This window comes from Musa acuminata, chromosome BXJ1-6, assembly GCF_036884655.1.
Source record: "Musa acuminata AAA Group cultivar baxijiao chromosome BXJ1-6, Cavendish_Baxijiao_AAA, whole genome shotgun sequence".
NCBI lineage: Eukaryota > Viridiplantae > Streptophyta > Magnoliopsida > Zingiberales > Musaceae > Musa > Musa acuminata.
The window spans coordinates 10,218,581-10,234,069 of NC_088332.1; the positions used below are offsets into that span (position 1 = coordinate 10,218,581).

At 41.3% G+C, this 15,489-nt stretch overlaps 2 protein-coding genes across 2 annotated transcripts; both read left to right on the forward strand.

The window, feature by feature from the left end:
- The first annotated feature begins 1,537 nt into the window (after window positions 1–1,537).
- LOC135676177 (high-affinity nitrate transporter-activating protein 2.1-like) lies at window positions 1,538–2,463 on the forward strand. The gene is made up of 2 exons (XM_065187062.1): window positions 1,538–1,726; window positions 1,807–2,463. Exons 1-2 carry the CDS (start codon window positions 1,594–1,596, stop codon window positions 2,274–2,276), a joined length of 603 nt encoding a protein of 200 aa, XP_065043134.1. The 5' UTR covers window positions 1,538–1,593; the 3' UTR covers window positions 2,277–2,463.
- A 1,321-nt stretch (window positions 2,464–3,784) lies between these two features.
- Window positions 3,785–9,884, forward strand: LOC135676178 (probable serine/threonine-protein kinase WNK2). Its single transcript, XM_065187063.1, has 8 exons — window positions 3,785–4,021; window positions 4,222–4,259; window positions 4,383–4,610; window positions 4,720–4,943; window positions 5,035–5,192; window positions 8,029–8,209; window positions 8,325–8,462; window positions 8,558–9,884. Exons 1-8 carry the CDS (start codon window positions 3,935–3,937, stop codon window positions 9,484–9,486), a joined length of 1,983 nt encoding a protein of 660 aa, XP_065043135.1. The 5' UTR covers window positions 3,785–3,934; the 3' UTR covers window positions 9,487–9,884.
- The last annotated feature ends 5,605 nt before the right edge of the window (window positions 9,885–15,489 follow it).

The window sequence follows — 15,489 nt, forward strand, 5'->3', positions numbered from 1 at the left end:
CCTGTCGCCTATTGTTTTCGCCCCCATTACCTTCTCCCTTTTGCATAGATCACCTTTGATCATAAGGGCCTTTCATGTAAGTTTTACTATTGTCATCATGAAATCTTGACTATCCCAAGCATCGACTACTCATTCAGTCGTCACCCCCTCATTACTCCTCTTTAAATTATGATTCGTCTCCGTATTATCAACACTTATAGTTTTATTTTTAGATTTTTCATACTTTTAACCTCAGACAAAAGCTCACACAAATTTATTGTCACCTTTAACATCACCATCATCACCGACATTGATAGTAACCATAACCCTAACCTCCCGACTTTGAGCCATCTAATTTTTAATTCATCTCTATTGTTACTCTTAAGAAGTAATTTAATATAGATTATTAAAGTAATCAGATCTCATCGAAACGTCTTAGCTCTACAAATATTTCGCTAATGCTATCAAAGACAAGGGGTATAGAGAATGAGGATAAAAGATAAAGCAACAAGACATGTAAATGAGATAGAGACGAGCGACCCGTAATGTGATGGAGGCTACGGGCACAAGGAAGATGATCAATAGGATTGGGAATACGAACAATCTCATATTTTATAAAATAAAAAAAATTTGCCCAATAATTTTTGTTACATCAAATATATGATCATAAATGCAAGAATCGTCTTCCTTTCATGTCAACTGCCATGTCTTCTACGTTCCCATGGCAACCGCATATGAGAATGTCTCGTCTATGCACAGGGAAAGGACTGACACAGATAGCACCTTGTTTTCTGTGCTTCGATGTTATCTTCTTGCTAGCTCCATTACTGTAGGACCTCAGGATTGATGAACCATGGGACCACCAAGGATCTTTGCAGGGTCTTCTCCACCTTCGTGCCCAAGACAGGGCACCACACCACGGTGGAATCTTCTGCATCTACTGCAACTCTGCAACACCACAGTGATGTTGTCCAAGACACAGCTTCTGTGCATCTGGAGTTCACGGACAATGATAGTTTCAGGAAGATCGATGCTTTGTTTGGCTGCTCGAACCCTGTAATCTCTCATGCTGGCAACTCTACATCTCCGCCAAGAGGTAGTTTGAGGTCCCCTCCGTCAAACATCTCCGATTCGTGTGGAAAATGTCAAAGAACGGACCACGAATCATTTGTTTCAGCATAAAATAACACGCACAGTGGCTGCAAGTCAACGCGGCCATGGCCTGAAGGTGCGAAGTCAACTGTGCTCCTCGCATTTACCCTTTGGCCAATACCGAAGGCCAGCATGCCCACAAGATCCCCGGTCTCTGTTCTTGGACGAAAGAACGGAGCCAGTCCGACATCCTTTGGGCCCCATGAAGAGCCCCCACATAGAGACACATAGAGAAGAAGGGGAAAGCGAGACGACAAGCTCGTGCAAGAAAAATATGCAAGAAGGCCTCGTAAGTCCACGCTACGATCCGAAGTGTCCCTCTGCGTTGGACTAAAGAACAGAGATGAGAGATACCCTTTGGCTTCCCTTTGGACACTGGCTCAGGAAGACTATTTAAGAAGACCGCTCCCTCCATCGGGCAAACAAGACCTCCATCTCCTCCTCCAGCAAGAGACAAACACCATGGCTGCTTTGCTCTCGAATCAAGCCGCAGCCCTCCTCGTCCTCCTATGTTATATCGGGCCTTCCGCCGCGGTGCTGTTCTCCTCCCTTCCGCAGACTCTCAGAGTCACAGCATCCCCGAGTCCAGGCCAAGGTTTGTGCTTTGTCTTTAAGCATCGTGGATCTTCCAATACATAGATAAGAGGGATTGTATTGTTTGTGTGGTTCGTGCAGTGTTGCACGCCGGCGTCGATGAGATCACGGTGACTTGGGCGCTAAACCAGAGCCTGCCGGCGGGGACCGACTCGGGATACAAGAAGGTGAAGGTGACCCTGTGCTATGCTCCGGTGAGCCAGACCGACCGCGGGTGGCGCAAGACGGATGACCACCTCAAGAAGGACAAGACGTGCCAGTTCAAGATGGCCACCCGCCCCTACGCTGCCACCGGCACCGTCACGTACACCGTGGAGCGCAACATCCCCACGGCGACCTTCTTCGTGCGGGCCTACGTGCTGGACGCCTCCGACACGGAGGTAGCCTACGGGCAGAGTACCGACCCCAAGAAGACCACCAACCTGTTCGACATCGCGGGGATCACGGGCCGGCACGCGTCGCTGGACATAGCCGCGGCGTGCTTCTCCGCCTTCTCCGTCGTCGCCCTCGCCTTCTTCTTCGTGGTCGAGAAGAGGAAGGGGAAGAAGTAGGGATGGTTCTCCTTGCACAGAGAAGAATAGGATCCTCTTCTTCGACGGGTCTCCTGGTTTGCCGAGTGGTGGTAGGGTTGTAGCGGAAGTCTACGTGTGTCGACATGTTTGATGTGGTCTTCTTGCAGGTCTCGATGATTGCCTAACTAATAAATGAAACTCGACGTGTGTTGCGTATTCCCACCAATTCATGATCCCAAGTTAATGTTCGATCGTTAGGGATGAAGGTAAAATATACACAAGTAGAAGATTAATGTGAATTAGATTAGATCACTGGTTATTTTTTGGGGTCAATTAATGAACGAGACCGACCACGCTTCGGTTCGACTTGGGAACCGATTCGAAACAATCAGACGTCTCAGGTCGCCCGGTTCGATCCGAGCCGAAATAGGCCCACGCGGCCCCCTCATTTTCGTGTGACACGGTGGCAAATAAGCCTTCCTCGGTTGCTGAGTTGCTCTCACCTAACTTTCAAATGTTCACGTGAAAGCGACGGACTCATATTATATACCACACACATTGCCACGCCACCTTCGTCCCCACCACTATTCACTTCCCATCTTGTGCTACTCTCCCTACAGTTGCTCTTCTTCCGTAATTTTCTTCATTTATATCATATTGGTGGAAGTACATACGCGAATTTAATTCAAAACTACATCATATACTGTTGAAAATATATATTACGTCCAGCCCAAGTCAATGATTATATATATATATATATATATATATTTTTTTTTTTTGTTTTGAAAACTTATAATCTTTAAGATGTGATTCAAACTCGAATGCATAAGAGGATCCCAAGTAATTTCGAGATGAAAAGCATCAAATTTTGAAGGTTACTTCTACATCAAGATTGATGTTAAGAGAAGTTTCCCGTCTCAATCTCATATAATATTTAAGTTAGTTATCAATGACTTATTGGGTATTTGATTTTTCGAAAAGAAAACTTTTGTTGAGGAGTATCATTTATACTGAATATTGGGAGAAGATAACGAGGATATCATTTTCACATGAGTGATAGGGGAAGATAGTCTCAAATGAAATGTCTTAAACCTTTGTTCACGGAAGAGGATGATTTTAACTATTTCCTTCTACAATAGTTTCCACATGATGTTATTTATCATATGATGATTAATTATTAATATATATATTTTTATCAATAATAATACTTTAAATACTCATTGTCGTGATAAAAACAATAGAAGCGTTCGAGGAATTTTAAATAAATCGATATAAATTTTGAAATAACGTAGACACACCTCAAAGTATATCCTCTTCCAATAATCCAGTGCCACGTGTACAGAAGTAGGCACCTTATACTGTACCTGCAGAGCACCAGAAGCTCTGCGAAATCTTTCCCACCTCAAATCGTCACAAAATATTTGCGACGCCTGTTTTTGTTTTCCTGCGGTCAAGCGCGAGAGAAAGAATAACGAAACAAAAACAATAACGAAAATGGAAACGAAAACAAAAACAGAAACACGATTTCCCGTCACCTCTCGGAGTCGAACGCCATTCCGTCGCTCGTCTATATTTATCCTTGCGATCTCCCCAAATCCCTAGCAATTCGATTTCCTCTTTTCTTTGTGTCATGTAACCGTTCGATTTCGGAGCATTTGAAGGATCAGTGCGTGAGAGGGTCGGAGATTCGCGGCGAGATGCCCGGAGACTCCTCGCCGGAGCCGGAGCCGGACGATCCGGACACCGTGTTCGTGGAGATGGATCCTAGTGGACGCTACGGTCGGGTCTGTCCTCCCGATCCTTAGCTCTTATGAACCCTCAAATTCGCCGATTAACCCTCATCCTTGTATTTGATCGTCTCTTTTCTTTATGCAATCCCACGCTCAATAGCAATCCTCGCCTGTCGTTTTTCTTGTGTAGATCGAGCAAATTCATTGATGATTTAGACCTTACTCTTTCGACGTCTTTGTGTGTGATTTTGCAGTACAGGGAGGTCTTGGGGAAGGGCGCTTTCAAGACTGTGTATCCTTAATCATCGGTTATATAGGCTTAAAGTATTGTTCTTTGATTGTAGCGTTGTTTGTCTAGCTCTGATACAGAATTTTCGAGCTGATTGCAATCCTTGACGTGCGGGTAATTTCTCAGCTACAAGGCTTTTGATGAGTTAGAAGGAATAGAGGTTGCTTGGAATCAGGTCAAGATTACGGATTTATTGCGGAGTGCCGATGACTATGACCGGCTCTGCTCGGAAGTTCTGTTGCTCCAGACTCTGAAGCACAAGAACATTATCAAGTTTTACAACTCGTGGCTGGACGACAAGAACAATAATATCAACTTTATAACTGAGGTCTTCACCTCCGGGACATTGCGACAGTACGTCCTTTTTTCATCACTCAATCTCTTTTTGAAGAACATCCAGATTCCTTTTGTTTAGCCAAGACTGCTAGATGATTTGTTCTTAATCACTTGTTTGTCGTGTTAGGTATAGGAAAAAACACAAGCATGTGGATGTAAGGGCATTGAAGAAGTGGTCGAGGCAAATCTTGAGTGGACTTCACTACCTACATAGCCATGATCCACCAGTTATCCATAGGGACCTGAAATGTGATAACATATTTGTAAATGGAAACCAAGGGGAGGTGAAGATAGGTGACCTAGGATTGGCAGCCATTCTTCGCCATGCTCACTCAGCTCATAGTGTCATTGGTGAATGCTTTCTTCCTCTTAGTTGGAAACTTGGAATGTTAGATTTCAAATGATTGTGGAAGTTGAATTACCATTCACTATGTTGTTGTAGGGGCACCTGAGTTCATGGCTCCAGAACTTTATGAGGAAGAATATAATGAGCTTGTTGATATATATGCATTTGGCATGTGTCTGTTAGAGTTGGTGACTTTCGAGTATCCATACATCGAATGCACTAATGCAGCACAAATATACAAGAAAGTGACCTCGGTGAGATTACTGGATATCAACTATTGGTTTACCTTTTCTTTGTCAGTCTATCAAGCAGTGGATTCTATAAATTTGCTCCCCTTTTTTTTCATAAGAATTCAATTGATTGACACTTGGCATGTTAGTATTTCTGGAATCTTAAGTGTTGGTAGAGATATAATAGTGTTAATGTCCTCATCATGTACACTCATGCTTTTCACGAAATTCAACTAGGAAGGCTTCATCCATCTAATAGTGACACTTTGCTTTTATGGTTGAGTTATCTCACACTTACGATTTATGATATTTTTCATCCAATGCAATCAAAGGCTATGAAAAGATCATGCATTTGATGCTAGTTTTCGCTTGATGTATAAGAAAACCCTATATCTGAATACACACTTCTTAAATTTAGTTGGGCAATCTTTTGGAAGGTTCCTTTTAGTCCTTCTGTCTACTCAGGTCAATTGGTCAGAGTATGCTTTTAAAATTTTGAAGTTGAATTGGGCTTGTTCAGTCATTTGGTTGCCTTTGTTTGTAGCCTTGTACAACTCGTACTAGGTTGTAGCAAGGTTTCAAATCTTGATCTAGTGCCAGTGCTGGATGGCATTCTAATTGGTATGGTACTAATTCGGTTTAACATACCTATTCTTGGTATAGATTGTATCTGTTAGAACTTCTAGAGAAGAGAGAGAGAGAGGACGAGGAGGAAGCAATGGCGGGGGTGAAGATGGAGGAGGATAAAACATACACGGAGGGGGAGGTGGTGGTGGAAGTGGCAACACAGGGAGAAGAGGGAAACAGCATGGACTAGAGGATGGATGAGATGGCAGTGGTGACGAGAGGAGCAGGTGTAGACTCTGTCAACACAAGGAGGAGGCAATGGATAACAAGTCAAATTTATAGGCAGGGGCAGGTGCAGAGGATGCTGCTACAATGTCGGTGGATGCGAAGGAGAGACAAGAGAAGAAGAGAGAGAGAGAGAGAGAGAGAGCCCATATTAGAAAAGAGTTTACAAGTTTCGGTACCAAACTGTAAGCTTGTCGCCTGATGCACCTACATGTACTGGTCATAATTTGACCAGTCCACTTGGCACAAATAAGTGTACCTAGTGGTAAACATTAGTTAGGACGGGAACGGATGAAATTGCCATGCTTGGCACTGGTCATGGCTTGGACTTGTGAAAACTGATACATCTTGATCGGTCCAGTTGGTTCTCTGAACCTTGGGTATTAGTATACAACCATAGCCTCTTACATCTAGTTTGAGCCGAACACGAGAATATAACAGTCAACTTGGAATATTAGGAAATGGTACAACGACCAACTGTACTTCCTTCTTCAGTAGATAAATTTCTAACTCGAGGAGAATTGGAGTCGCATGAAGCATGATCAACAAGGAATTGATCGTCTGTGATAGAGTATAAAAAATAACTTCTTTGCGTATAATATTATTTCTAGAATGTTTCTCTTTGCTCCTCTTTGTTCTCTACTCTCTCTCATTTTTTTCCCCTTCCTCTCTTATTTAGCAGCTATTTGTCTCCATTTTCATGTTAGCTCTGCTGTGTAAACAGATCAGATGATGTTTCCCTTTTTTGTCAATCTGATCATGGCTGAATCTGATTGAATTGAATCTCTAGTCTTCATGTGTATCTGTCTGCAAGAGTTGTTGTACTGAGGCCTTGTGCACCAGCCAACTTGAGTATTAATACATAGTCTCACACAATGCCATAGATGCACCGATACATTTTTGATAATGTAACTGCTTTATATCAGTTGTCCTTCAAAATTTCAGAGAGACATGTATGTTGTAACTGTTATATGCCACAACTGATTTGGATGTATTAGGATGAGCATCATCTAATTTTTTTGGTGTATTATAAGAAAAAGGTCATTTTTCGAAAATCCATTGACGTATCTATTCAGTTTCAAGATACATAATCAATGCAAGATCTTATGGAGACCTTGTTTGATATGATTAATGAGTGCTATATATTATCAGTGTTAGCTGATAATGATGCTAAATTTAAGAAGATGAGTAAACAACTGATGGATGGATGTTTGCTATTTTATCTGGTCTACATTCGATCCCGTCCTCATGGAACCACTATTACTAAGTTGGTCATGTTTTGTTAAGTTCTACATTTTGTTTGTTTATCACCAAGGTGGTTGATCATAGAGTAAGTTGGAATCATGTTGTATATAAATGTAGTTATTCACATTTTGGTTGAAGGTTGCTCCTCTATGACCTAGGTGGTCAAAGGTTCAAACCATGAAAGTGACTCTTGTAGGTGTAAGGCTTTATATGTTGACCCTCCCTAAAAGTTACATTGGTGGGATGTGTATTAGGTCTGCTCTTCGACTTTCTTTGACTTTTGATGATTTTTTTTGGGCACATGATGATGCTTGACAAAGTGCTAACTTCCCATTATACCTGTTCTGTATAAGATTAATTGTTTTGATCATTCTCAGTTTATTATTATTATTTTATATTTTCTTAAGTCGCCAACATAGAACTTTTCTTTATGCATTAAGCACAGGAGGTTTTTGTTTGTGCTACAGAAGAATGGAAGTATTTGTCATTCATATATCCGGGCAATTTCTGTGTGACCTGGGCTCTTTTATTCTTTGGAAGTTCCACACGACTTTATCCCTGTGCATTTCACTGGTCTAAACATACTTATTTTTGATAGATTATATGGCCTTGTTTTCTGGTGTGCCTGGAATTTATTTTATTAATCATAAAAAAGATTACATTTGTTGCATGTCATAATCTTGATGTAAGCCATAAGTCAGCTGCTTTACAAAGCAGTTCTCTGTTTTAAACTGTCTAATATGTTGGATTATATGGCATGTAGGGAATCAAACCTGCTTCATTGGCTAAGGTGAAGGATCCAGGAGTCAGGAGGTTTATTGAAAAATGCATTGCCAACGTTTCCGAGAGATTGCCTGCATGGGAATTATTATTACACCCTTTTCTCCGACTAGATATGGACAATGACAGCATAGGTTCCCTGAGACCATCTCCAGGCCAGCCAGGTAGAGAAAGATTGGACTGACTTCGTCATGGTTGTAGCATTTCCATTGGTGTTTATGAGATATTAGCTGAGATTTTATGCTCTCTTTCTTCGATAAATTTATATTGCAAATGCAGATTTTGTTGGCCACTCCAATTCAAGAACAAGTTATGACAATGAAGAACCAGCTACAACTGGTCGAGATTTCACTGTGGAAGGTCAACGCAAAGACCTCAACACGATATCCTTGAAGCTCCGCATCGCTGATTCGACAGGTTTACGGCTATGCTAGTTTCTTCACTTGTGAGTTACCCATTTCTTCATTATTACTCTCAACTCAATGTTCCGGTTGCTGAATTGTTTGCAATAGGTCAATTTCGCAACATTTATTTCCCATTTGATATTGGAGCAGACACATCAGTAAGTGTTGCCACCGAAATGGTGGCAGAATTGGACCTTACGGATCAAGATGTCACAACCATTGCTGCAATGATAGATGCTGAGATACAGGCATATGTCCCAGATTGGATGCCAGGATATGCTTTTGACAATAATAGCAATGATGATACTGTTTCAGACAGCAATAGCCATGCATCCGAAGCTGTAGATGAAGTTTCTGCTTTGCCCAATCAATCAGATTATCCTTCTGGCGGTCTTACACTGGAACGGTTCCCTTCTGGTCGCAAGTATTGGTCTGGTTCTCCAAAGGCAACTACTGTGGACTTGCCATCATCTCCTGCACGTTCTAATTCATATTCCGAGTTGGATGATCTGCATGGAAGTGAAGACATATCTGATGAGGTTTACAATGGGAAGGGTGATTCTTTTAACAAGGATGGCCAGAGAGAACGTTGCCCAAATGACAGCTTTTCATCCAAACAACAGAGACATTCCCCACATTTTAGCGACAGTGGTGACAATAGACTGGATATTGGTTTGTCACCGTTATCTTCTAATTTCAGAAACCGGTCCTCCAGTAACAGGCTAAACCAGGATAATGAAGAATCAGCTTCATGCGCTGGATCTCAGATGTGTCATGCCCCAGCCAACTCTGAGCAGCACAAAGGCAATGATCAACATGTACATGAAACTTTGCTTGCAAATGAGTCCGAAGATGTGCGGTCCGTCATGCACAAATTAGAGCATTTGTTGATTGAGCAGCAGAAGGAACTCGATGATTTGGAAAAGAAGCATAGTGTTGCCATAGCAGAAATTTTGAAGGAACTACCTCCTGAGCGACACAGTGATGTTCTACGTAAATGCTGCTCAAAAGTTAGTGTTAGTAAGATGCAAAAATAAGTATAATGTTACCAGAGCGGTTCCCTGGTCCCAGATCCCTACTCATAATAGCCCAGCTATCATGCGGATGAACCTTTGGAGCCATCTATTGTGCTTCAACAACTGACTTGTTCTTTCCTCCAAATGTGTGACCACCGGCGGCACGTAATTGATTTCTTTTTATTGTTTTATTCGGAAAATAAGGGTGTGCAGTCGATAGCATGTCATGTGGTCACTTCTAGGGATTAATCATATTATTCTAGATGTGCATTTAAATCATCTGATGCTGCATATACCGAGTCAAAGTGGATGGGGTTATGTGGAAAAAGTGTCTGCTTGGTGTCGTTAACAGTATGCTGTGTATTGTTGTACAGTTCTAAATATATCTCTCCAGCTCTGTCTGGTGCTGCTTCTGCTCCTGCCAGAAGTCTCTGTTGCTAAACCTGATGTTTGAGGAAGTGATCTACTACTAGAGCAGGTCCAACTTCCTGTTCATTTCATGTTATGTTCGGCAGTTTACTGGGATCCGAAATCCGAAATGTACATGCAGCTACCACTCAGCATCTGCAGGTGGTGTCATCTTGCAATAACATCAACTGCATTGATACAACAGTATAATCCTCTTTATGCCTTTCCTGTTTGGTTGTATGCATGTTTGTGTGAATTAATATCATCATCATCTGGCTTGGTTTGTTGTTCTGTTCATCCATTGAAGCTTCAAATGTGTAACATCTTAATTTAGTTCAACATCGACAAGTGGAATTATCGATCGATACAGAGCAGCTTGACAGGATTTTTAGTTTTCCGGAGAGAACGCATCCCCGCTGGAGTCGATCTGATAACGACGCCATCGGAGACACACAGGATTTCCCCAAATCAGCAGCGCCATGAGAGACTCCACCAAGCTTTCTTCTTTCTCCACCAAGCATTCCTCGCTGTCGCACGGCGACTCCGCCTGGTCGCAGACCGCCGACTACTTCCGTAGAACTGCCTCTTGGGCCTCCACATGAAGCACACGGTCCCCCTACCCTAAATCTCGAAAATTCAGACGAATTCTGCCGGTTTCACGTCCATCCTTTACCTGGGAGAGGATGAGCAAGCCGGACGACAGGCGCTCCTACTGCTCTACCGATCCCTGAGGTCGAGGAGGCAGACGTCGTCGTCGTTGCAGATCTCCCACGCATAGTCATCTTCGTCGCCGCGGAGGCGACGCCCATTGCGGTCGGATCCGGAGGCAAGGAAGGAAAAAGGAAAGAGCTACGAAATTTTACATACACGGGTTTGTCTCCTCCTCCTCCTCCCCCTTATTACCATTAATATAAATAGATATGCTACCTTTCTATAAACTTGTAGCAATGGAATCAAGATCAAGATCAAGATCCAAGAACACGGCCTCCTGTAAGAGTAGAGGGAAGGGAATTGATTGGTCCTACAAGAGTAAGTCTTCAACGGGGAGTTGGTTTCCAATCAAAGTCACACGATGCAGTGTGAGCTAAATCTTCGGACTTGGGACCGAAGGCATTCGACCCTCTCCACATTACACACTTTGTCTTCTGCCACCTGCTCCATCAACTACCACTCTTCAGCTTCAGACCCTCCTCCATATTTTTGTGTGGGCTTGCAAACTAGATGAGGCAGGCTTTTCTCAATATAATTGCAAAGTGTCCTTTTTGACTAAGTTTATTTTTGTCTGGTTATGTTAACCATCCTTAGGCATCGATTTAATCTTTCTGACTCTTGGTCTAAGTTACCTCATCAGGCAAAGTCCCAAGCCACTCTTTTAGGATCATTGTGTTTTGCAAGATTAAGTTTAAATTGTCCACTTGCAACCTGAAAGATAAATTCGATAGGCGCCATATTGAGATTTTCTTTTTTTCATTTTAACTATCATGCCATATTGAGATTTTAACTAAATGATTGAGAGTTAGACTAGTCAAGACTAACGTGTGTAATTTAGACATTGATATAAGTTGTGGGTAAAATCCAATGTGGGACTGTTCTTGGTCCTCTGTTAATCATCATCTCATTGGAGGCCAAATCTTGCCAATTTTTGGTGGATAGCCATGCCATGTTTGTTGTTGGATTATCAAAGATATGGAGTTTGGTATCCGCACCGAAAATGTTGAACACAGTCATCTCAGGTAGCAGAGTCGTGTCTTTTCGTTCAACTTTTTTTTTTCCTTTTAGAGAAGTAAAGAAGATTTATCCATCGTAAAATAGCCATTGCATCAGAGATGAAGTTGTAGACTTCATGGGAAGTCCATCAAAGATAAGTGTCAACAGTTTCTTCTTGGGTGTCGTTATAAAGTCCAATATACAGTTTTCCCAGAAGCCCATGTAACCCATAATCATCTGTTTTAATTTTCCACTTGGATCATCTCTTTTTCCTGAGCCCTGGGATTATGTGTTTTCTCTAGAAAAATAATATAAGAATAGCTCAGATGCTGCTTTTGGAAAGCTGCATATAGAACTCCTAGTTCACGTTTTGTGATTCTAATGACAAAAAAAAAAATGGTAGACCTCAATATATCTAATAATATCGGCATTGCCTGGAATTCTTCTTTGTTTTTGGTTTTTATTTTATGAAACTTTTGAGTATGAATGCTCAATTTCCCAAAAATTCAGCATCACTGATCAGAAAAATCCAGACAACCAGGTTTTGAGGTCATCACATAAACCATTATGTGATTCTGTCATCAATCTGATCTCCTCTTCTTCAACGTTAACTGTGAAGTTGTGATCATAAACTTGTTTCTGAAAACAAAATATCAATAATATGGTACCTTCCTATTGCAAAGCCTCCTAAATTGGGAAAAGAATTAGATTCTAACTGGGAATCTCTTTTAGAGAGGAGATCAATAAAAAAACAAGAAGATTGAAAATATTTTGTGGCAAACTTAAATTTACTGACAAAAACCCTGTTGGTAAAAGCCCAAATTTTCTAGCTAAAATTGCAGCTATAAGATCAATATTATGTCTGAGATTATTTGTTCAAGGAAAAGTTGGCCCTTGTTTACTGTTGTTTCTGTTCTCAAGTTTCAAAAACAAGATACAAAAACTTCAATTCGAATTCTCTGCCTGATCTTTGTCTTCAGAAGAAGCATGTTGGGAGATTGGGTTTTCCCTCAAGAAGCAGGTAAAATGTTACAGTCAAGGGACTGTCGTCATTTCTTGTTCTGTATAGAAATATTCTGAAGCTGATGGTATTGGCTTTGAAAAAGAACTCATAGATAATTGATGTGTTGGCTCAATAAGATATGAAAGAAATCCTATCAAACATCAAACATGTTCTGAAGTCATATGTGAATGGTTTAGAGGATCCCCTCTCATATATTAAGAAGCTTTCAGATCCCACCTTAACCAGATAAGACAACATCCAAACATGCTTCCCGTGATCATGCTTTACTAGGCATCCTCCACGTTCTGTGAGCTTGAATGAATACTTTAAGCCAGTTGGTTTATATGTTTATACCTTTCTGCAGTCAACTACCTACCTTTCAATCATATACCTTTCTGCAGTCAAGTACCTACCTTTCAAGTGCCATCGCTAGCACTTTAGCATTTTTATCACCACAAATTAAGCTGCATATTTAGGTCATCCAAACAAAGATGGCCTCACATATTTCTTAGCAATTATGATATGATCACTATCCAAGAACAGACGTTTTCATTTGTGAGGAAGGGTATGAAGGTTTTAACTATACGTTTTGTGATGTTAGATAAGTTGGAGAGATTTCTTGCTATTCGCGTGTCCTGCATCTGATTATATTATTCTTTTCATTGACATGAAGATACATTTTATGTCATTTCTTCTTGCTGAATCCAAGTTCAATAAACTCTGCTTCTTTTAGACGACACACTGATTTATTACGTGTCTCCTGTCTGATTTAAGAAGATGCCAGCGAGCTTACGACAGCTGATAGCAAAACCTTGGGATCAAGTCTCATCATGACTATGTGCTTTGAGCAGGCTCAACATTTAGTCTCCATCGTTGTCTCTGGGGATTGAGGAGTAATGGATGCGACCTGGACCAGATTCAGAGTCGCAGTGGTGGTTGGAACGTGATGAACACCTCATCCTTGTCCATATGCTTAGCTGCAAAGAGTGGGTGAAGGTCTTCAATGCTGGGAAACAAGCAGGATCAATAAAGTGTGCATGAATTGGAGGCAAGCTCAGCTAGCAACGCAAGTGCCACTACGTTACTGCCATGGTAGCTAAGAATGAGTCGAGGTGGAGGTGGAGGTCGAGGGAAAGAATAGTTGTATGTGATCCCTTCTTTTATGTGGTGTTCATTTCAGCTTCTAATCGAAGCAAAGCTGCTTGATGAAGGAACACACCAACTTGGGCCAGTTGTCATCAATCATAGATAGAGCAGATGGATTTTGGATGATAACAGCTGAAGGGCCATCATGAATTCCAAGCTTATTTGGCATGACTAAAGTTATTATTGTTCCTATTGTTTAGTGCAACATCTGAGATATTTATAGATGATGATTAGTCTGGATCTTATCATCAAACTTAATTTTGTATCATCAAACATGGATGATAATTTTTTTTTTTTTATCTGAGAGAGATTTTTTGTAAATGATGATCAGTGTGGATCTTATCATCTAGCTTAATTTTGTATCATCAAACATGGATTAGATTTTATCTTAAAATCAAAACTGTGATAGAAAAATGTATGCTATGTTTGCCTCAAGTGTAATTATCAGGAAATTGAAAAGCAAATACCATAGTCAGATTTGGAACAAATAGAAGATCTGTCAGACTCCAAAATGAATATTATTCATAAATATTATTCTATCCCTCGTCATTTCCTAAATGTGCATAACCTTAATTAAATGGATAAACCAGAACTCATCGGTTATGACAAAAGGAGAGGAAGAACAATACAGTGGAAGCATTTGCAACTAAAGGACATATCCATCATCTCAGAAATTATGGTCACAGAAGAAGAAGAGTCATGGAATACGACCATCACAGCCACCTTCGCATCGACGTTTAGGCCAATTGCTGCAGAGAAGGCAAAAGGAGACAGCAACTTTGTTGAATCCGAGTTACTACCGCCTCTGTTATTCCGAGAGGCTGTCGAGCTCGTGGGCACAGGAAATATCATATCTCCGAGAGCAGACGGCGTGTGTGTGGCAATGGAGTGAGGAAGGCTCCCGTCAACACCGAGGGGAAGTGGGGGAGGGGCGGTGGCGACAACCACCCCATGGTGGCAGTGGAGGCCGGGAATTGGCACTCGTGGTTGGTCAACGCGCGTGGAAGAGTCTTGTTGACATGTACTCCAAAGAGTGGCACAAGACGAGGCTGTGGAAAATGGCACCAAAGGAAGCATAGACCATTATTTGATGCCACACACTATTCAACCATCAAAACCTGACAACTTTTGCAAGTGCAAGAATGGACTTCCACAAAGAAGAGCACTACTAGAGAAAAAAAAATTATTATGATTACTTATAGTTTAATTAGTCGATTCGTCCAATCGAAAATATCGTAAGACTCGACTATTTGAAATCGACAACATAAATATATTTTTAAAAAAATTCTCTTAAATATTTTTTTTATCATCTTAATATTTCTTTATCTGACTATGGTCCGATAGCATGAACGACGACGACAATTAAGACAAACAACTAATCATCTAGTGACCCAAGATTTGATTCCATCGGTAGTATCCGATCTCACAATAACTTAGAGGAGAACAAAAAAAAAAGAAAAAACAAATTCACCGAGCAACATTGACATGCTCATCTTATTTTATGTGTGGCAGTGACATGTTTGAATTGGTCGAGTTGCTTTCGTATCTGTTGATTGGCCACAACGTGGGTGAAGTCGTATCAGTCATGCTATTGGCTTTACCAAGCAACGCTACATCATCAAGTGATGGAGACGTCCCATGAGAAGTGGAAAGTTGCACTATCTGTGGATCAACAAATGGCACACGCAAAAGTCGAGAAGACCACCAATGACAACGCACAACATCTTTCTCACGGGATGATGGTGATCCGAGCCAACCCC

Excerpts from the sequence above, each read along its gene's own strand:
- LOC135676177 (XM_065187062.1), top strand. The coding sequence starts at position 1,594 with ATGGCTGCTTTGCTCTCGAATCAAGCCGCAGCCCTCCTCGTCCTCCTA. Across the intron at positions 1,727-1,806 it reads ATCCCCGAGTCCAGGCCAAG|TGTTGCACGCCGGCGTCGAT; the intron begins GTTTGTGCTTTG and ends TGGTTCGTGCAG.
- LOC135676178 (XM_065187063.1), top strand. The coding sequence starts at position 3,935 with ATGCCCGGAGACTCCTCGCCGGAGCCGGAGCCGGACGATCCGGACACC. Across the intron at positions 4,260-4,382 it reads AAGGGCGCTTTCAAGACTGT|CTACAAGGCTTTTGATGAGT; the intron begins GTATCCTTAATC and ends GTAATTTCTCAG. Across the intron at positions 4,611-4,719 it reads ACCTCCGGGACATTGCGACA|GTATAGGAAAAAACACAAGC; the intron begins GTACGTCCTTTT and ends TTGTCGTGTTAG.